Below are 21,398 nucleotides of genomic sequence, written 5' to 3'. Positions count from 1 at the left end.
GGCCGTCTCTCACCCCTCCCTTCGATTGAGCCCCTACATCTCTCAAAGCCTCAATTTAAGTGTTGGTGCTTCTTAGAACTGTGATATGAGGAACATTGTGATTAGCTGTGTTACATAAGTTTAAGAAATAAAAAGTTCTCTGAGGGTTTGGTGGCAGAAGAGATTAATTCCTAACCAGCTAAGATCTTGGAGGGATTTCATGGGGAGATGGGTTTTGTATTGGAGTTTATAGGACTAAGAAACTTTTCCCACTTTTTATCTTACTTATTAGAAAATGAAGACTTTTATTCTGTACACATCATTTCCTCTTTGGTCATTTTACTCCCACCTTGGGATCTTGAGATTTAGCTTGGAGATGCTAATAGGATAGAAAAATCACCAATGTATCAATGATTAAAACATAGCTTTCCTTTGTTTAGGAGGGTCGTTCTCTTTGAACAGGTCAAATGGGAGTCACATTTCAATGAGGGGAGATTAGGACACGTGTCTGCCAGCCAGATTGTAGGTGGACACCAAAGTTACCCAAACCTACCAGCTGGAACTCCAGCCACTCCCTTTGTTGTTTTAAGATTTTATTTGTTTATTTATTTATTTATTTAAGGGAGAGAGAGAGAGAGAGCAGGAGGAGGAGCAGAGGAGAGAGACAATCTCAAGCCGACTCTGCACTGAGCACAGAGCCTCTTGCAGGGCTCGATCCCATGACCCTGAGATCATGACCTGAGCTGAAATCAAGAGTCAGACACTAAACTGACTGAGTTCCCCGAGGACCCCAGCACCTACTCCCTTTAAATACCACTTTACCTTACTATTCTGACACAAAAACCACTGCTGAAAACTCAGCTCCTTCAAGAAGCCCTCCCTAACTAATGGAAAATGCATTGATAGCTTTCTGAACTTGCAGGAATTAAGGACATGTTCTTAGAGGTATACAGACTTCTAAGTGGAATCAGTCTGGGTAAATTGCTTAACTTGCACTTACTTTGGGATTCAAGCATGATGGAGGATGAGTTTATTTGCATGGGGGAACCTCCTAGGAAGTATCAAAAAGAAATGGTACCTAGCTGCAGAGATTTGGGTCAGGAGCTGGGCAATGGCAATGGCAGTACTAACATAGCCCTGGGAACTTTTCAGGTGGAACATGCCTGGGATAAGTACCTAGGGCACAGTTAACTGGTCATTGATAGCATTTTGATGCAGCGGTGGCAACTCAGGGCAGAAGAAGGGGTCAACAGCAGTTACCATAATGTGGTCGCAAACACTAGTTCTTGCATTGCAGATGAGTCATCCCAGCTAAGGCTGGAACTTCCAGAATGACTGGGGAAGGAAATCTGTTGGAGACTAAAGTTCCTAAGTGTGACTGGGAGCAATACCCTGTAAATGATATATTGTGGCTATTTTTAATCAGGCTGGCATGGGTTGGAGTAATGAAACGTTATACCTAAAACAAATAGATATTTGAGTAATGGGCATGTGGTTTCACCTTAAGAAAAATGTCAGAAACACATAGAAGATTAAACATATGTTAATCGTGAGTGGCAGCAAAATAATTTAGAAAGGGTAAACCCACAAAGACAAAAAGACTAGGAGAGAAAATTATAATAGAGGAGATGTGTTAAAAATTTGTGAAATGACTTAGCAGAGAAACCACATAGTGTTAGTCAAGAACCAACCCAATTCCTAAAAAAAGAGTACTTTTGAAGGTCCGACTACTGTTAAAAATAGGGAGATTCATTGAAAGTCTTAATTATAAGCAGCTAAATGTCTCCCTTAGCTCACACAGCCAGACAACTCTTTCCTCACCACCCAAACTTCAGCCCAAACAATAAGCCTGGTTAAAGACTGGAAAGTTCCAGTGTGAAGAGAGTGAACCCTGAGAGACTCTGGGCTAAGATGTACAAATGGCTGCCTCTGGAAAGTGGGACTCAGGGGTGGAAGGGGTCTGGTGACTTTGTTTTTGTATTTGTTTTTTCATTCTAAGGCTTGTAGTTGTTTAAACTATATACATAACCTGGATGATATAATATAATGCCTATGTATCTAGGTGCAAATATATAATCACTTCAACCTAAAATAAAACTGAAATTTAATTTTAATTTAAGGAAGTAAAATAAAAAAGTAAAAAGCTTCATGTTCATGAAAACACAATTTAAAATACACAGCATGGTATCAGTGAAGGAAATTCTTACCTTATCACCAATACTTGATTCTAGTAGCTACCCAGGGAATTTTTCTTTTTAATGATGACTTCCTCTCTTGACACTGAACTGCACGTGCCATAGTAGGAAGGACTGTCACATAAAACCACACAAGTTGGGGTGTCTGGGTGGCTCAGTTGGTGAAGTGGCTGCCTTCGGCTCAGGTCATGATCCCAGGGTCCTGGGATCAAGACCTGCATCTGGCTCCCTGCTCAGTAGGGAGCCTGCTTCTTCCCCCTTCTCTGCCCCTCCCTCTGCTTATGCGCGCGCACGCTCTCTCTTTCTCTCCCTCTATCTCAAATAAATAAATAAAATATTCAAAAAAAAAAAAAAGAAAGAAAGAAAGAAAGAAAACACACACAGTTGTGCATGTCCCAACTCCAGGGCAGCTGGACTGGGCAATGGGACAGGTGATGGCAAGTATCCATGAGTGTTAGAGCTTGCTTTCTTACTGTTGAATCTATAGTAAGATTTGTGAACTCACTTCCTTACGGCTGGTACAACTCCTTGCCTTTTTGCTTGTTTAGCTTAATCATCAATAGCCATTTGTTGAATTCCCATGTAGGATTCAGTACCTTTGACAAGATTCATTGTAAAAATACAAGCATGGGTTTTCTCTTTTTGAAGTTTTCCCATTTTTTTTCTCTTCCTTCTTTTCTAAGTTAATAATTATACCTTTGATGTACCTTATACTGACATTTTGCATCTCTAATGATATAGGTAATCACACTTGGTCTAAAGTGTTATACTTATTTTTACATTTCCTTAAGCTTTGCAACTCATTAACCTATAAGAACAAATAATTATGCCTTTGGTTGATTTAAAAGTTCATCAGTGACTTATTGGCTCTTGAGGCACTCTGAGCATACAAATGAATGTTCCAGAGCAAATGTTTAAGAAAGTCAGGCAGTTACCTTTATGACAGGTCCTGGGGAAGGTAAATAGCTAAACCATGTGATTGGTAGCAAAAATGAAGTCTTCCAGTTTTCTCAAATTGATTTAGCATTTGATCTGGTCACCATCAAGTGTCTGCGGTTTTAAAGTCTCTCTTCTCTAATCGTTGACTCTGCCTCCACTCCTGGAATCTTGGTTGAGTGGGAAAACAGTTTATCTGATATGGAATAGTGTCTCTTTAGAGTTGGCCTAGCTGTCCCAGAGAGAAAGGAAGACAAACAGTAAGCTAGAAGATGACTCCCATCGAATAATTGCAAAGTGCCGCCACATGAAGATACGTGTTGTCTTTCATCTTTTGAATGCAAGCAGCAGTCTGATGTGGCGTTCAGAGGGTTATTTTAGTTTAAAGGAAAGGAATGTTTAAATCAAGCTCTTGCGTAGTTGAATTCAATTCAGTCTATCTTGTAGCACTTGTTCTTTTGGAGAATTACATTTCTGTTTTGACTACTTTGTTTTGAGTTTAAAATGCTTAAAAGCATTGCAAAAATAACAGGAGTTCATTAAGTATTAAGTAGGCACTTCAAAGGATCTCAGAATATGCTTTATAAATATTTCATTCACATTCCCCACATCACTGAGGTAAGAACAAGAAAGATTTTTCCATTTAGTGGGAGGAAAAATTCAATTTAGGGTGAAGTGGGTCTATGCAGGTTCACATACTGCTCAGTAGCAAAATAAAAATACAATCTGTGCTCTATTTAAAATGCAATCATGTTTCTACATCTTCCACACTCAGCTAGTAACTAACTCAAAAATTAGCGAGACTTACTGAGTTCCTTTTATTTTTTCCTAGCCATTGTTCATTAATATCTTTTCGATAAAATAGATCAACATTCATAGTAATGTTATTTTTTAAAGTTATTTTTAAAACATTGTGGCCAACTGTTTATAGGAAACACAAAGTAGACCCAGTATCCTTTAATCTGCTTGCTGTACTCTCCTCGGAGACCCACAAAAACATACTTAGTAAAAATAATCCTCCCAGAAATAAGAAAGGAGGGGAATAATGCCAGAGAATGAAACATTCATTCAGCTGGTCTGTCATTCAACAGGAGTATTTATTGATTGTCAACCATGTCCCAGATGCTGTGCTAAAAGCTGGTGATTGAACACACCCTGCCTTCATTGCATTCAAGAAAGGAAGACAGGAAAGTAAATAAAGATGTGACCACAAACTATTCTAAGTGGAAAAAATGGTGGTGGGAGGTAGGGAGAGGGGGGAGGAGGACAGGGTGGGCCGGAGGAAGAGCAGGGAAAGGTGGGAAAGGACTTATTCTGGATTGGAAGACCAAGAGGAACATCTGAAAAAGTGATAATCTAAGAATGAAGAGGAGCCAGCCTTTGGAAGGGTGGGTGCGGTGCCAATGAGCATCGTGATGAAGGTGAATGGACAGGACAGGCCCAAGGAAGAAAGTCATGTTCGTTGCAAGATATTTTGGCAACTTGCTTACTGCATAGAATAAATAAATAAATAAATAAATAAATAAATAAATAAATAAATAACAATGGGAATTTCTGCCTGGGTGAAATAAAATAGATCTAGTTCCTTTAACCAAAGCTTTTGAAAGATTTTCTTTGAAACATTGCCTTGAGAGTCTTTTCAGTGTAGTGATTATGGAACCATCAGACACAACCATGGGCCCAAAATTTGATATATGTACAATGTATGTATATAATGTATATATATTGTATATATATACACACTTGTATCTTACAGCTTTCACTTGACTTTTTCGTATTTTTGTTGTCCAATAATTAAGTAATGAAGTTATCTGCTAAAAGACATTTATGATGTGAAAGAGGAGTAGGGAGGGAAGGTTTTTCTAAATTTCCTCTTTTGAAGAAAAAAGTCATTACATGACTTTTTCTGTCATCACAAAAGGCAAAATGAATAGTCTGTGTGTGATTCATGTGTGCTAGTTCAGTGATTCTCAGCCAGGGGCATTCTGACCCGAGGGATCATTTATTTGGCAGCGTTTATATGTTCGTTTTTCAAGGCCGCCATAACAAAGCACCACTGACCGGGTGGCTTCAAGAGCAGAAATTTATGTTCTCGGGCGCCTGGGTGGCTCAGAGGATTAAGCCTCTGCCTTCGGCTCAGGTCATGATCTCACGGTCCTGGGATCGAGTCCCACATCGGGCTCTCTGCTCAGCAGGGAGCCTGCTTCCTCCTCTCTCTGCCTGCCTCTCTACCTGCTTGTGATCTCTGTCTGTCAAATAAATAAATAAAATCTTTAAAAAAAAAAAAAAGAAATTTATGTTCTCACACTTCTGGAGGCTGGGAAATCCGAGATCAAGGTATCGGCAGCGTTGTTTTCTTCTGAGGCCTTTCTCCTTGACTTGTGGTTCATCGTCTTTTCCCTGTGTCTTCACCTGGTTTTCCCTCTGTCTCTTTGTGCAGGGCACCAGTCATAGCAGAACAGGATCCACCATAATGACCTCATTTTAACTTAATTGCCTCTTTAAAGACCCTGTCTCCAAATCAGTCACATTCTGAGTTACAGAGCACGAAAAGTTCCATACAAATCGGGGGAGAGGGTGCAGAACAGAATTCACCCAGCGGTCTCTGCAAGTTCTTGGTGGTTACAGCTGGCGGAATCAAGGTGCTCCTGGCATCTAGTGGGTAGAGCCAGGAACGCTGCCCAGCACCTTACAATACACAGGAGAGCCCCCCACAGCAAAAAGAACCATCAAGCCCCGAATGTCAGTATTGAATATCAAGATTGAAAAACCCTGTTCTAATTCCAAAGTGGGTTGTTTGATTTTTTTTTCTATGCATAAGGAAAAACAGAATCTATTACTCACATGAACATTACTATTGTGAATGATAGCACAGTCTTCAGTCTGTGGGGGACTCTACTCCTCTCCATGTTCAACTGTCTCACTCAGAGACCAATTTGTGCCATAAACAAGCTTTGTAAACTGTTTAGACAAACAGAGTTATTGTTAAAAGAAAAAAGGGAGCACAATATAAGATATTAGCTCCTTTATCCTTCAGGGAAAAAAAAATCAAGATGACTCCAGATGGACTGGGAAGGCGGAAAGAACGGAGGCAGAGAGGATCGTTAAGATCTCATTGCATTGCTTGACCGCTCACCCTGGATGTGTGAAAGGCCCAGGGTTCCAACTGGAATTCTGAGATCTGGGGCTGGGAGAGAAATGGGCCAGGGGCTACACACCCTGTAGCCAAGAAGGACCCAAGAGATATATCCAAAGGCTAAATGAAAGCAGAGTCAATGGGCTGGAGAGGTGTTCTCGAATAGTCACTCCCAGGGGCTGGCAAAGAGGTAAAAGCAGCCAGAGATAGCACACAAAGGTGTGAACAGTAAAGAGACTTTCCCTGAGGTCTCTTCTTACATACGCGGTACTTAAAAGTCAAAAAGGTCAACCAAATATTAGGAACGGAAGTTAATTAGATTAAGGAATCTAAGGGAATTAGACCACGGATTCCAGTATACAGTGCAGCTGCAAAGGGCTGATCCCACAAGCTATAGCGTCAGATGGACCGGCTTCAGACCATGCTTGGCTTTGCCACTTTACTGCTAGTGTCATCCTAGAAAAGCTAAATCTCTGTGTGCCTCTGTTTCTTCCTCTGTAAAATGGGTTATTATCCAAAGATTCATTAGATTGTGTCTGTGTGTATGCATGTGTGTATGTGAAAGAGAGAGGGGGGTAAAAAGAGAAAAATGCTAGTTACTGTGATTGGGCACAGACAACGGTTAGAGAGAGAGAGAGAGCACCAGCGGTGGGGGAGAGGCAAAGGGAGAAGGAGAAGCAGACTCCCTGCTGAGCCGGGCACTCCACATGGGGCTCAATCCCAGGACTCGGAGATCATGACCTGAGCCAACGGCAGATGCTTAGCCGTCTGAGACACCCAGGCGTCCCGACATTCCGGTTCTTAAATCTGCTTTCCCACCTCGTTGTCAACCTTGTCACGTTTGCTTCCCACGGGTAATTTGCTGCAGTAGATTTCAAAACAAAGCAAAACAAAAACCCCATCACGAATGCCCAAATAAAGAATGTTTCGCTTCTGATTGAGACCTCTTCCTCTGAGAGATGTGCACAAACGTTCATGACTAACTTTGTGGGCTTCGACTTTTGACAGCTGTAGAAAGATTTGGTTTGTTGTCATTTCTTTCTTTGTCCCTTTGTTTTTGTTTCGTTTTGTCTGCTTGCCTTTCTGTTTGGGGTATGTTCCGAGGACATGAGTTTTTGGATAAGTGGTCCACTCACAGACAACTACATCTATTGTGGTGTCTAAATGGGGTGTCTGTCCGATCAGTTGGGGACCCCAAATGCGGTGCTACTGACTATTGGGTGAAAGGATTCACCTGAGGCAGGACAAGGGAGATAGAAGTGTATTGACTATATTGCAAGGGAGCAGGCGGCAGGACAGCAGAGGAGAGAGGCTGTCTGCCAGGAGGCCATGGGAGGAGGCTGTTTTTAAAAGAGGGAAGGTGAGGAGGTATGGTGAGGTATGGAATTCTCCCTTTTCTGGTAACCGTGCCTGGTTGTAAGTGGCCCATTGGTCACTGGGGGCCTCTGGGTATTTTGAGGAGGGTCCCCTGGTGGGCCTGTGTTATTCAGTCAGGGGGGTGCTGTGGGTCCCTTCTACATTCCATCGCTCAAGACTGAGTGCCTAAAAGTGGCCTCTACATCTGTCTCTTCTCTTGTTTTTCACAGAATGTAAATAAGGTTCATGAATACACAGTCACGTTAATTATGGCTGTTGGATCAGGGTGACAATGTAAAATGTTCAAATGAGTTTGCTTTGAGGCTCTGTCTTTTCAAAGTTTCCATTAAAAATTTAATAAAGCAGGGGCGCCTGGGTGGCTCAGTGGGTTAAGCCGCTGCCTTCGGCTCAGGTCATGATCTCAGGGTCCTGGGATCGAGTCCCGCGTCAGGCTCTCTGCTCAGCAGGGAGCCTGCTTCCCTCTCTCTCTCTCTGCCTGCCTCTCTACTTGTGATCTCTGTCTGTCAAATAAACAAATAAAATCTTTAAAAAAAAAAATTTAATAAAGCAAAGGGACCCATACGTAAGTACAAAAGCCAGCTATCTCTAAAGATTTTTAAAATTATACTGTAATTTTAAAAAGATTTTTCAAGGTAACCTAATATCAATAAGCAAACATCTCTCCACTCCTATTACATCTCCATGGGTAAAATTTTTCATGTGTAAAAACACTAAGAGGTTCTATGTTATAATAATAATCATAGCAAACTATGCAGTGCTTATAACATCCCAGATACTACTCAAGTACCTTCCGTCTGTTAGCTCAATTATTTCTCATAAGAATTCTGTAAGGCAGATAGTATCATTATTGCTGTTTCACAGATTAGGTAACTGAAGCACAAAGATGTTAAAAAACTTGCTCAAGTATGTTCAGCTTAGAAATAGCAAAGCCAGGACTCAGACTAAGTCAGGATACCTCTAGAATACTGTCTCTGTTATTACACTGCCAGCTATTTCAAAGAATACCGTTGAAACCTCAGGAAAAATAATAGTATTAGAAAAGAAATGAAAAAAATTGTTAGTCTTTCTTTACATATAAACAAATCATTTCACTTACAACCTGTAAGTTTTATTTTTAACTTGAAGGTCATCAAATAAAATAAAACATTCTTCTGACGCTTTGCCAAAAGAGTATCCTGATGGCTGAAAGTCACATGAAAAGGTATTCGGTTCTCCCAGACATGCGGGAAATGCAAATTAAAACCACAATGAAATGCCATAGTACATTTAGCGAAAATGACTAAAATTTTAAAGAGAAGTAATGCCAATTCTGGTGATAATAAATGGAGAAAAAGAGATATGAAACAACTGGAATGCTCATCCATTGCTGGTAGAAGTATGACCCAACATAACCACTTTAGAAAACTGCTTGGCAGGATCTATTAAAGCTGAATATATGCATACCCCAAGACCTAGCAATTCCACTCCTAGATATATACCCAACAGAAATTGCAACCATTTCTCATACAAACCCAACAAGATATATGTATATATATGTATATACATGAGTACATACTCACATATATACCTAACAGATATGCACATACTTCATATATGCTCAACAAAAGACATATTTAAGAATGTTTATAACAGGGATGCCTGGGTGGCTCAGTCGGTTAAGCATCTGCCTTCGGCTTAGGTCACGAACCGGAGGTCCTACAATCGAGTCCAGCATCCAGCTCCCTGCTTACCGGGAAGTCTGCTTCTGCCTCAGCCTGCCACTCCCCCTGCTTGTGTTCTCTGTCTCTCTGACAAATAAATAAATAAAATCCCTTAAAAAATAGAATGTTTATAGCGACACTACTCATCATAGACACAAACTGATCCAAATGTCCATCAACAGCTGAGTTGTGGTATAATAATAAAACGAGATAGTATATTGGATTGAGAAGGAATAAACTATTGCTACATGCAACACATGGATAACTATAAACACAGTGATCGAAAGAAGCTTGGAAAACACAAAAAACTCTGCTCTGTATTACTAAGTGAAAGAAGCCAGTCTGAAAAGGCTACATCATGTATGATTTCAACTATATAACATTCTGGAAAAGGCAACACTGTGGAGACAATAGAAGATTCAGGATTGCCAGGATTGGGTATGGGGAGTGGAAGGATGAACAGATAGAAAACAGAGGATTTGTAGGTAGTGACAATGCTCTGTCTGATACTATAATGGTGAATACATTTGTCCAAATCCATAGACTGTACAACAGCAGGTGTATCTCATGTAATTATATAATAAATATACCACTCTGGTGGGGAATATGGATAACGGGGGAGGCTGGGCACGTAGGTGGGCAAGAGGTATATGGGCAATCACTATGGCTTCCTCTTAATTTTGCTGTGAACCTAAAACTGCTCTAAAAAATAAAATGTGTTTTTTTAAAAAAAAAGAACTATGCACTATACGATTCCATTTATAGAAAGATCGAAACCAAGCAAAATTAATATAAGGTGTTGGAAGTCAGCAGACTGGTTCCCTCTGGGGAGAAGTGGGTGGAAGGGAACATAAAGGAGCTTCTGGGGCAGTGATTATGTTCCATTTCTGGTTTTGTGCTGATTTGTGAAGGTATGTTCACACTGGAAATTCACTGGGCTGGACACTTACGATTTGTTCATTTTCCCATATAACACTTCAATAAAAATGTTCTTCAAAGATACATTGTTTTGGAGTTAATAATATGAGAAAAGTATGTGGAAATAACATTATTCATACTATCATAAAATGCTACTCTGGCCTGCACCTTTCCTTTTGAAGTTCACAGGACGGCTTATCTCTAGAAGTATATTTGAAAAGTGATCAATTAAAAAGTGCTGGAATGGCTCCAGCCTGGATCCATTGTTAACAAAGGTATCTGGCAGAAAGCTAAATGCTACTGGATCTCCCAAGACAAATTTTAAATGATTGTACTTAGAAGAAATGGGAATTGCACTACGCTGCTAAAGAAGAAAATATTTGTCTTCAACTGTGGCGGAGATTAAAGAACCATTTTGGGGGGTTGTTTTCTTAATTTGCTTTATAGTCACACTATAAGGAATGGACTCTTTGTTCACTGATTCCTGTACCGGGCCTCAAATATTAACCATACCTGGATTTTAAGATGGAGGAGTAAGTACCTAATGCAAGCATTCCTCCCCCAACAAATCCATAAAAATGATAGGAAGGGTGTTTCAGCAAGAGAAAGAGGAGAAAAGGAAAAGTAAAAGGAACAAAGAGGGAAAGAAGGGGAGAAAGAAAAAGGAGGAGGAGGGGAAGAAGAAGCACTAGCGGCAGCTCAAGTAGAGATGCTTGAGTATGGGGGTAGACGGGGAACTTTCAATGGACAAGAATCTTTGAAGAATCTCTAGGACAGAAGGCAGACAAGGCTGACTGAAGAGAGAAACCATAACACTAATTCTGAGCAAAAATCTTTGTGAAAGGTGGTATACACAAAGTGGGTTTTGTTCCCAATAGTGTTTCATAGTAGAAGAGTTTTATGCATCACACTTAGAAGCAGTGTAGCCATTTGATGAGAAACATGATTTTAAAAAATGGATTGGGTAAGATCATCTGCTTGCTTATAGGAAGGCTGCAGTAGAAGAGAGATCAAGTCAGCATTCATTGAGTATCTTCTATAAGGCAAGACTCCTTTAGACACTAGAAGTATACTGGAAAACAAATAAACAAACAACAACAACAAAAAAGACCATGAGGAGTCAGAGCCTACTGTAGAAGATAGACCCATAAACATATCACTTCAGTATGATGCCATTAAATGTGTGGGATGATATGGGAAGACAGGGAACAAATCACTTACCCTAACCTTATAGCTGGGCGAAGGCTTCCTGGAGGAGATGACACCCTACCTGAGTCTGGAACAATGAATGAAAATCAATATGGCAGAGTAGTAAAGCTTCTGTGTACTGCACAATGGAGTTTGCAGTGCCATAGTAAAAAGCGTGGATTTCATTTGGAAAATGACACTCATTGAAAGGTTTTAGGGGTGCGTGGGTGGCTCAGTCATTAGGCGTCTGCCTTCAGCTTGGGTCATCCCTGGGATGGAGTCTCACATCAGGCTCCTTGCTCACCCCTCCACCTGCTGCTCCCCCTGGTTGTGCACTCTCTCTTGCTCTCTTTCTCTGTCAAGTAAATAAATAAACAATAAAGTCTTAAAAAGAGAAGAAGGGGTTTTAAGTAGGGTGGTGTTTTGTCTAATTCTGCATTTTTTTAAATGGATCTCTCTAACCATTAGAGGGTAGGCCTAAAAGAATAATAAGGCCTAAAAGACTGATAGCAGGCAACCGTGGAGTGGGGAGGCAATTTCGGATGACTGGGGCAGAGATGGTGAACACCTGCAGCAGGGAAGAGTAAAGAGAGAGAAAAAAGAGATAGGCAGAGAAAATGCAAGAAAGAAGACTTGAATGGTATCTAAGATTTGGGCTTTCCTGGAAGGAAGATGGCAATGGCACTAACTAGACACTGGTACTACAGAAAAAGAAACAAATACGGAATAGGAAGTAATTATTTCCATTTTGAACATGGTGCATGGTCACGCATGGCGCATTCCTACAAGATCGCTAACTGGACGTATGCAGAAGGAAGTTAGACACATGGTTCTGAAATTTAGGGGAAAGGGATTAAGACTAGGAAATTAGATATATGGGTCTGAAGTTTAGGAAACAGAAATTAAAACTATGGTTCTGAAATTTAGGAGAGAAGGATTAAGATTTAGGAGAGAGGGATTAAGGCTAGGATGAAGGAGTTATGGGCATCTAAGAAATACTTAAACCGGGCGCCTGGGTGGCTCAGTGGGTTAAGCCGCTGCCTTCGGCTCAGGTCATGATCTCAGGGTCCTGGGATCGAGTCCCGCATCGGGCTCTCTGCTCAGCGGGGAGCCTGCTTCCTCCTCTCTCTCGCTCTCTCTCTCTGCCTCCCTCTCTGCCTACTTGTGATCTCTCTCTGTCAAATAAATAAATAAAATCTTTAAAAAAAAAAAAAAAGAAAGAAATACTTAAACCCAGGGAAGTAAGTAAGAGTCTCCAAGAAGAAAGGACAGAGATTGAAGAGCACTAGGCCAAGGGCAGAACTCCAGAGAGCACTCTCATTTAAGGGATAAATAGAATAAAATCCCACAAAGGAGCCTATAAAGTAGAAAGTTCGGAAAGTATGGAAAGAATCCTGAGAGAATGATGACTTGGAAACCAATGGAGTACAGAGTTTCCAGGAAGAGTAAATCTAATGCAGGAGACAGGCCCACTAAGTCCTGTGTTCATTAAATTTGACAATATGGAAGTCCCTTTTTCTTTGGCAAGAGCAATTCATTGGAGTGTAGGGATGGAAGTCTGTGTATTGTGGGTTAGAAAGGGAATGGGAAGTGGGGGCTGCAACTGTAGACTATAAACAACCCCAAAGGGATTGAGAAACACTGAGCAGCAAGTAAAGGAAGACATGGGATTGAAAGATCCTGCTTCCTGTCAGTTTTAGTAGAGGAAAAGACTTGACTCTGTTTATACACCGAAGGGGAAGAATAGGTTAAAAAAAAAAAAAAAATAGAGGAAGTAGAAGGAATTATTCAGGGGCACCTGGATGGCTCAGTCTTTAAGCGTCTGCCTTTGGCTCAGGTCATGATCCCAGGGTCCTGGGATAGAGCCCCACATCAGGCTCCCTGCTCAGCAGGGAGCCTGCTTTTCCCTCTCCCACTCCCCCTGCTGTGTTCCCTCTCTTGCTGTATCTCTCTCTGTCAAATAAATAAATAAAATCTTAAAAAAAAAAAAGGGAGTTATTATTCATGAGTAATGAGCTATGGCATCCTAGAGGGGATGGGAACCATCAGCAAGGCTAAGCAAGTAGAAAAGTATGGGTATAGTAAGCAGGGGACAAAAAAGAACCAGAATTTTGTTTATTTCATGTGTGGTGGTCTAAAGAATCTCAGTTGTTTTCATGAAGTGAGAAGGAAGGTGTATCATGATGGGAGTGGTTGATTAAGAGGTTTGAAGCAAATGTTCAAGATTGGCCACAGTTCCTGAGGGAGTACATTGAGCAATCACAAATAACAGAATTGTGCAGCAGTGTTGAGAACCCACAAAGACCATGAATTTATAGTCCCCAGCCGGCACATTTGTGAGTTTCTCTTTTCTAGTAGCACTCAGTACCCTGGGTTTAGGAACAGAGAAAATGAATTATGGTGTTTTTCCAGAGCTGGGATTTTGCCAGGAGAATGAAACAAAAGACAAGGGACCAGGAGGTTGAGGGTGTTGGTGAGGTAGTGATCCAGGTGACCAATGCATGATGTAAGCTAGGTTCTTAGGCTAAGACAAAGCTCTAATACTAGAAGTATCAAAGGACCAGAGATTGAAATAGAAGACTAAGCTGGAAAGACAAAAGACTGGAACACAAGGGTCCGTAAAGCTAGATCTTAAATGGCGGTGAGGGGAGGGTGGGGGAGCACAGGAGTAGGAATTTGGAAATAGAGAAGCTAATGCATTCTAGGGAAAGAGAATCACATGTGAAAAACAGATGCAAAGGGGAACAGCAAGAATTTCAAGTATATAAGTGGACCTCACATTGCATAGAGGAAGTGACATAAAATCAAGGTGAAAACATGCATTAGGCCAAATCATGAAGAGCTTAAATAGTTTGGGTATTTGTTCCTCTAAGAGGCCTGGAGCCAGCCAAAGTTCTCAGATGGAGGAGGTCCATATGGCTAGAGCTGGGAGGTTTGCCCTGCACAGGGACTCCTCCGAAGGGACTGAACTCCAGGCCAAGCTCTTCTTGCAAACTAGTCACCTTGTTCTGCTGCTTCAGTGCAAAGATCTTTTCTGTAATTCATCATGCCCAACTCCAGAGGAGACCCCTTTTCCTGTGGATGCACCTGAGGGTTTGCCTTTCTTATTGGCTAACAGTGGGTCTGAGTGGAGTGACGATCAGATAGATGGGCTTTTTGGGGTGACCCGTCTGGCCATGGTACAGAAGGTGACCTAGACATAGTATGAGGAGACACAGTAAGCACGAAGAGCAAAAGGGTTATTCATGTAACAGGGACTTGACCAAAAGTAGAAGCCAAGAAAAAGGAAGGGAGACCAGATCCAGAAGAAAGTTCTATAGAATTAATACTGGATATCTTTATGGACGTAGGGACAGGAGGAAAGGGAAAAGTTGAAGCTGACTTGGATTGATTCTCCATTGTGTCCCTAGACCTACCCACAATTAATGCTCAACTCAGATTTGTCAAATGAAGAAAAACAATAGAGTTGCAAACAACAAAGACATTTGCAAGAGAGAGAGACTGTCTGCTTGGACAGAACTCTACTTCTAGGAAACAATTAGGCCTCCTAAACTCTGAGTGAGTTGTAGAGCTCAAAGCTCTCATCTGGGAATTTAGGGTTCCTCCTGTGCCGTGGTTCTAAGCCTTGCTTGAACATTCCAATCACTAGGGCAGGTTTTAAACATCCCAGTGTCCATACTGGACCCATCAACTCAGGCACTCTGGGGATGGGACCCAAACATCAATATTCCGTAAAGGTCCTGAGGTGATTCCAATATAGAGTCAACTGTTCCCACTGAGCTCTCCAACCCCTATGGTAGATTTCCAGACACGGCCATTAACACAGCATCAGCAAGAGTAGAGTCAGAGACAGGGAAGAATGGTCAAACATATTTGACCATCTTGTCACAATGAATCTTCCATGTCTTATGAAATCTTTGTCCATAGTGACCACTTCTTCAAAATTAATTCCAACATTTTGGCAAAAGATGAAAAAATTAAAGAAATCCATTACATTGTTTCACAAATGTTAGGAAACTGAATCATAGACAAAAATGTGGTGCAACATGAGGCCACCTTTTAAAATCATAGTTTAAAAAATCAATAATGTACAGGTTTGGAAATTTATCTTACAATCTCCTGATTTGGTGCTAAAGTTATATGCATTCCAGGGGTCAGAAGGACCAAATACTAAAAATAAAAGTTTACAAATAATTTAAGTAAGAAAGAGAATATTTTTGTACAGAGTTTTAATGTTCTTAATCTATTATCTTTAACTCAAAATTGACATAAAGGCAAGAAGAGCATTGCTAATCAAAGAGCGGTCCAGGGAAGTGTCCTTCCCAGGACATGGTTGTTTTTTATGATCCACAACAGATAAGAATTAGAGAGTAAAAGGGGTGCCTTGGTGACTCAGTCTTTAAGTGTCTGCCTTTGGCTCAGGTACTGATTCCAGCGTCCTGGGATCAAGCCCCACATTGGGCTCCCGGCTCAGCAGGAGGCCTGCTTCTCCCTCTCCCACTTCCCCTGCTTGTGTTCCCTCTCTTGCTGTGTCTCTGTCAGATAAATAAATAAAATCTTAAAAAAAAAAAAAAAAAGAATTTGAGAGTAAGGTTTAGAAACTTTTATAGTAATTGAAAAATTACTGAATCACATAACAAAATATTGAGCTCCTATTTTATGCATTCTAGTGTTTTTATTTCCCTTTTCTAGTAATTTATTTTATTTTATTTTACTTTTTTAAATTATAAACCCACAGCAAATTCAGAATTTTAAAAAATCAGTCTTTCACCATGGATAGTTTAGTTTGGGAAACTAGAGGACCACTATTCCATTTGAACATCAATGCAAAGGTGAACACAGAATGAAAAAAGTAAATACAGACAAATTCCTTTTTATCTTATCTGCTTGGAATTTATATTTTAGAGGTCTAGTTCATTTTACCTTAGATGGCTGATATGAAAAGTTGTTTTCTGCTATAGGCTTATATGCATTGCTTAGAAGCTCTTTAAAAGAAAACATAAGAGGCGCCTGGGTAGCTCAGTTGATTAAGCATCCAGTTCTTGGTTTCAGCTCAGGTCGTGCTCTCCCGGTCGTGGGACTGAGCCTCACATTGGGCTCTGCACTCAGCATGGAGTCTGCCTCAGATTCTTTCTCCCTCTCCCTCCCTCTCTCTCTCTCTCTCTCTCTCTTAGATAGATAGATAGATAGATAGATAGATAGATAAAATCTTTTAAAAAGAAAACAAACTTACTCGAAAACAGATGATAAAAGAATGGATTAGCAGGATTTGCTCATTTTCTAAGAGGGATCCCCAATATCAAGTAACACAGAGAAGTTATTAATTCCTTTTGGGAAAGGGAGATTCCTCTTTTTAAGAAATAAGTCGCTCTCTTTTGATTGGAAACAGCTAGCAAGAGTTTAATAGCATAAACTATTAAGGAAGAGACACCCTAGTTTAACTACAGGGAAACCTGCCACATGGAGATCATTTCTCCCAAGATCATGCAGCTGATGAATGAGGTCAGGATTCAAACCTAAGACTCTATACGCTGACAGTGCCTTGCTCTCTCCGCTGTTCCTCCATCCCAAGTGCTCTGGGGAGACTGAGAGTGTAGGCTTATATAAGCTTCACTTCCAGGAAACTGAGATAGGATAGTGAATATTAAAATCATGTGGAATGTTTATGAATCTCCTTAAATGTAAATGTCCTCATTCTGTTTAGAGCTTTCGGCATATACACAAGAGGGATGTGTGTCCCGTACTGTTTCGCACATCACCCAGAAAAATATAACAGGAGAGGAAACTTAGTGCTCTCCATACCGGCTGTCTTCATGTTGAAACTGGTTGGATCTTGGTTGCTAATAAACATGCTCCGAAAGCAAACCATCTTGATTCTTTTAGGAAATAAGTGGGATATCAATGAGAAAATAAGTGAGTGCCTAAGAAATACCAAGTCTTTGCCCGGATGATATTGTCCCTGTGAGGAATCCAGAAACGTCATTGATTAATTTTATACATGTCTGTTCAGTGAACTGAACTAAACAACTTTGCTACTTCAGAGAATTTAAATATAAATTCCAATTTAAATCTGCACAACAGATTTAAATTGCTGATCAGTTATTTGCCACTGTTACCTAGAGAGCATGAGAAAACCATCCAGATATTCAATATATGGAAAACCAAAAAATTTTAGTGTATATATATATTTTTTTAAGATTTTATTTATTTATTTGACAGAGAGAGATCACAAGTAGGCAAAGAGGCAGGCAGAGAAAGAGGAGGAAGCAGGCTCCCTGCTGAGCAGAGAGCCCGATGCGGGACTCGATCCCAGGACCCTGAGATCATGACCTGAGCCGAAGGCAGCGGCCCAACCCACTGAGCCACCCAGGCGCCCCTAGTGTATATTTTTGACATCGTTTAATTTTAGCTTAAGAATATAGCATGTTACTCAGCTATATAAGTGTTCAGTGGCAGATATTAAAATGTATAATTATCTTTTTACCATACTCTGAAATATTTAACTGAATATTTTAATCTTCCTATTGATGCTAGTGACTTTTCAGTCACTTTTTAAAGAATAAATGATCAATCCCTGCATTCTTAACCATCAGTGATTAACAGTTAATATTTGATAAAGAAACCAAGCACTCTATACTGACAACAGCCGGTTAGATGCTATGGGTGTGACCACTTAAATATTGGGAATAATCCGGATTTTTTAAAAAGCTCATGGGTGAAATAGATGAAGGTGGTCAGAAGATACAGAATTCCAGTTATACAATAAAAAAGTCCTGGGGAAGTAATGTACAGCAGGGTGAATATAGTTAATAATTCTGTATTGTTTATCCAAAAGTTTCTAGGAGAGTAAATCTTAAGAGTTCTCTTCACAAGAAAAAAAAAAGTAAATTCGATGAATGTTAGCTAACCTTATCGTGGTAATCATTTTGCAATATATATATATATATATATATATATATATATGTCACATCATTATGTTGTACACCTAAAATTACTACCATGTCATATGCCAATTAGGTCAGTTCTAAAAATACTAAATAAAAAGAAAGCTCACTGTCTTATCTTGAGATAAATTTTAAGTATGTACACCTGATCTGAGATTATAATGAATTTTTAATAGAATCTGAACCTTCAGGTTTGAGCAAGCAGTCATGTTTTAAGTCAGTCTTCAGCCGACTAACACATAAAGTTTTAGCTGGTCTTGGTGACAGTCTGTCCCGCCGCCGGTCTTTTGTCCTCTGAGATACAGATGGCATCTATCAGTGACGCTGTAGGGTTATGTGGGAGACCGTCAAGAAATAGAAAAGTAAAAACAGAATAAAATCGCGTTACACGGAGTTTCCCTTAAAACAAAAATTGATTGAGTTCTACCCGAAGTGGCTTGTTGTTTCCTGTGCCAGGAACTACTGTGCGGGCGCAGCAGGAAGTGTGCTCCGAAGCGGGATCACATTACACCCTTGTTTTATGGTTCATTTCACTTATTTAATGCAATCTGAGAACCTGCAAAGGGAACATGTTAGAAGGAGGGAATGGGCTTTTTGTCTTGTTTTGTTTTGTTTTGTTTTTTAAGTTTCTTTGAATCCAAACATTTGTTTTTACAAGGTGCTTACAGCCCCCAGAAGTGGGACTTGCAGAGAGTTGCAAGGGGAAGGCATTTCTCTTTGTCACAAAATTCAAAGCAAGAACTGAAGTTGGGTTATGTCTACGGTTGAGTTATGTCTGTTTCCTTTGCCGTCCTACTTCCATAATTTTAAATGTGAAGTACTGCCATCATGCCCATGAATGGTCTAAATCATTCTGAATTCATAGGAGCCCCTCCTAGGGGCTCTCATTTGACAGAGAGCCCGAGATGGGCTGGGGCTGGGGTGGGAGCTGGGAGCTGGGAGCGGTAAGGAATATCTTTAAGATGCAAAACAGCGGTTCATTGGTCAAGCGAAAGAAAGAACGTATTGCTTGAAAATGTGTGGAGGGAACAGCTGGATTCCCTGGTGGTGGCGGACGCTGCTTCTCACGTGCTGTCTGTTTTCCTCTCCAGAGACCTCAGTATGAACAACATCAGTCAGCTGCCCCCGAATCCCCTGTACAGCCTCCGCTTCCTAGAGGAGTTGTAAGTATTGCGTAGCAGTGATGCGTCCAGTCAACACTGAGCACATTCCTGGGTTTGCCCCTCACACTCACTGTGGGAACCAGATAAAACAAGGCAAAAAAGCTGTCAGCACCAACAATTTTGGCACATGAGGAAACACTTAGTTGGGAGGGAAGAAAAAAAGAAATTGCCTAAGATTCTGGAAATCAACTTATAAAGGAGTTGACCATGAGGCTACAACTTTCTAAGGTGAGACTTGAGCCAAACAAATTAAAATTTTAAAACAAAGGCAGTTTAAGAGGCCTGGATGTCTCTTTGGAAATAGTTAAGCGGCAGGATATTAAAAGTTTGAATACCGGTTCATGTTTATTAAAATAGCAAGTAAAGCTATAATCAAAACCAAAAACTGACGCTTGGTTCGGGTTGTGACGGGGAGAATGAAGTCCACATTCCATAGCACCAAAACTTCTTGTCCTAATCACTTTTAATTACTATTTTCCTACTTCTTAATTTAGCTTCCCTCAAGGCTTGAACAGAAAAACATGAAATCCACAGAGGACTTCAAACTGGGCTCTCCAAACTCCCTGTAAAAAAAATTAAAAAGAAGGAAGCTAAAATTAGCTAATGATACACAGAGGAGTCTTGATTAAGTCTCGTAATCACTTTCCAGAAGATGAAAAAGAACTGTATAATCCAAAAATCTGTATTTAAAAATTCATTTGATCCTCTTACCCTTTGGAGTGATGGAGACGAAGGGAGCCGTGTGCCATCGCCGTCCTCATGAAGAGAGTTTGGCACCGTCCCTTGAGTACATCTTCTGACTGTTGATTAAAGGAATTGTGTAGGCAATGACCTCTTTTGAAAATACTTCCTTTATAAATCCAAAAGTCAGGGTCCAATCTGGGGAGTAATTTAAATGGTTGATGCACTGCATGATCCACCCCAGGAAGTGGGAAGAATGTTCCATCATACCCAGATTACAGTGCATCAATCTTTTCCCTTTGCAAGAGGATGACATTCTCAGATTTCTCCCCTTAGGGTTTTATCTATATTTTTGACAGCCTTATATTTTTAGCAAATGCTATTGTCTAACCACTGAAATCAGTTGTCCATATGCCCAGGTTGTTATCCAGGAATATGTTGGGGAAGCTCAGATGACAAGACTGCAGCAAGTTTTGATCAATCAGAGTTTTTCACTCTGGGTTGTCCAGGCTCCTCTTTTCCCCTTTTCTCTCTCACCATTTCCATGGCTAAAAAGTAACCTTGATCAGGGCTGAGTCCTTGTCTATCTTAGTCGTGGCTTGTATGTGATAATAATCAATACATTTTTGATGAACAAATGAATACTGAGAAAGCAAAACATGTAAAAGGAGCTTCTCATCCAAGTTAGCTGCCTTAGGAAAAAGCAACAGACATGGTAGACATTAGCCAAAATTTCTATTAACTACCTTTAGCAACTTTCAGTTAGGGTTTTTTCCTGATTTCCATCCTTCTCATCTTCCCTTCCTCACCATAATTAATACACAAGGCTTGGTCCTATGTACACCCCCAACCCAGCATTTTGAAAGTGTGTATTTGCTATGCTTTCTTCTGTCATTTCCTCACACTACGCGATAGTACAAGGCTTCCGTTCTGTGTCAACATGCACCTCCGCTTTAGACCCCAAACGGAATCAATAAAGTCTTTCCCCAAGGACTTTGTTTAATAGAATTCCTCCCTCAGTGACCCCAACTCATTCTAAATAACTCCTCTTTCTTCAGGAGGTAAATGTTAATTCTGTTCCAAGGCCAGTTTTTCAAAAGATCATTGAGAAAAGTCAAGGAAAAAAAAAAAGAGGGAGGGAACTACCATTTGAAAAAGATATTTTTCTGTATTGTCTTATA

At 40.4% G+C, this 21,398-nt stretch overlaps 1 protein-coding gene across 2 annotated transcripts in view; it reads left to right on the top strand.

The window, feature by feature from the left end:
• Positions 1-21,398, top strand: part of LGR5 (leucine rich repeat containing G protein-coupled receptor 5) — a 125,729-nt gene that overhangs the window by 35,770 nt on the left and 68,561 nt on the right. For both annotated transcript variants that reach the window (XM_044227592.1, XM_044227591.1), the window contains exon 2: positions 19,465-19,536. In XM_044227592.1, coding sequence (XP_044083527.1) covers positions 19,465-19,536 — 72 coding nt within the window. The remainder of the gene's footprint in view (positions 1-19,464; positions 19,537-21,398) is intronic.

This window comes from Neovison vison, chromosome 12 (assembly GCF_020171115.1).
Source record: "Neovison vison isolate M4711 chromosome 12, ASM_NN_V1, whole genome shotgun sequence".
In the NCBI taxonomy this organism is placed as follows: Eukaryota; Metazoa; Chordata; class Mammalia; order Carnivora; family Mustelidae; genus Neogale; species Neogale vison.
Note: the sequence above shows the minus strand (reverse complement) of the source record. Positions and strands in the feature narration are given on the sequence as shown.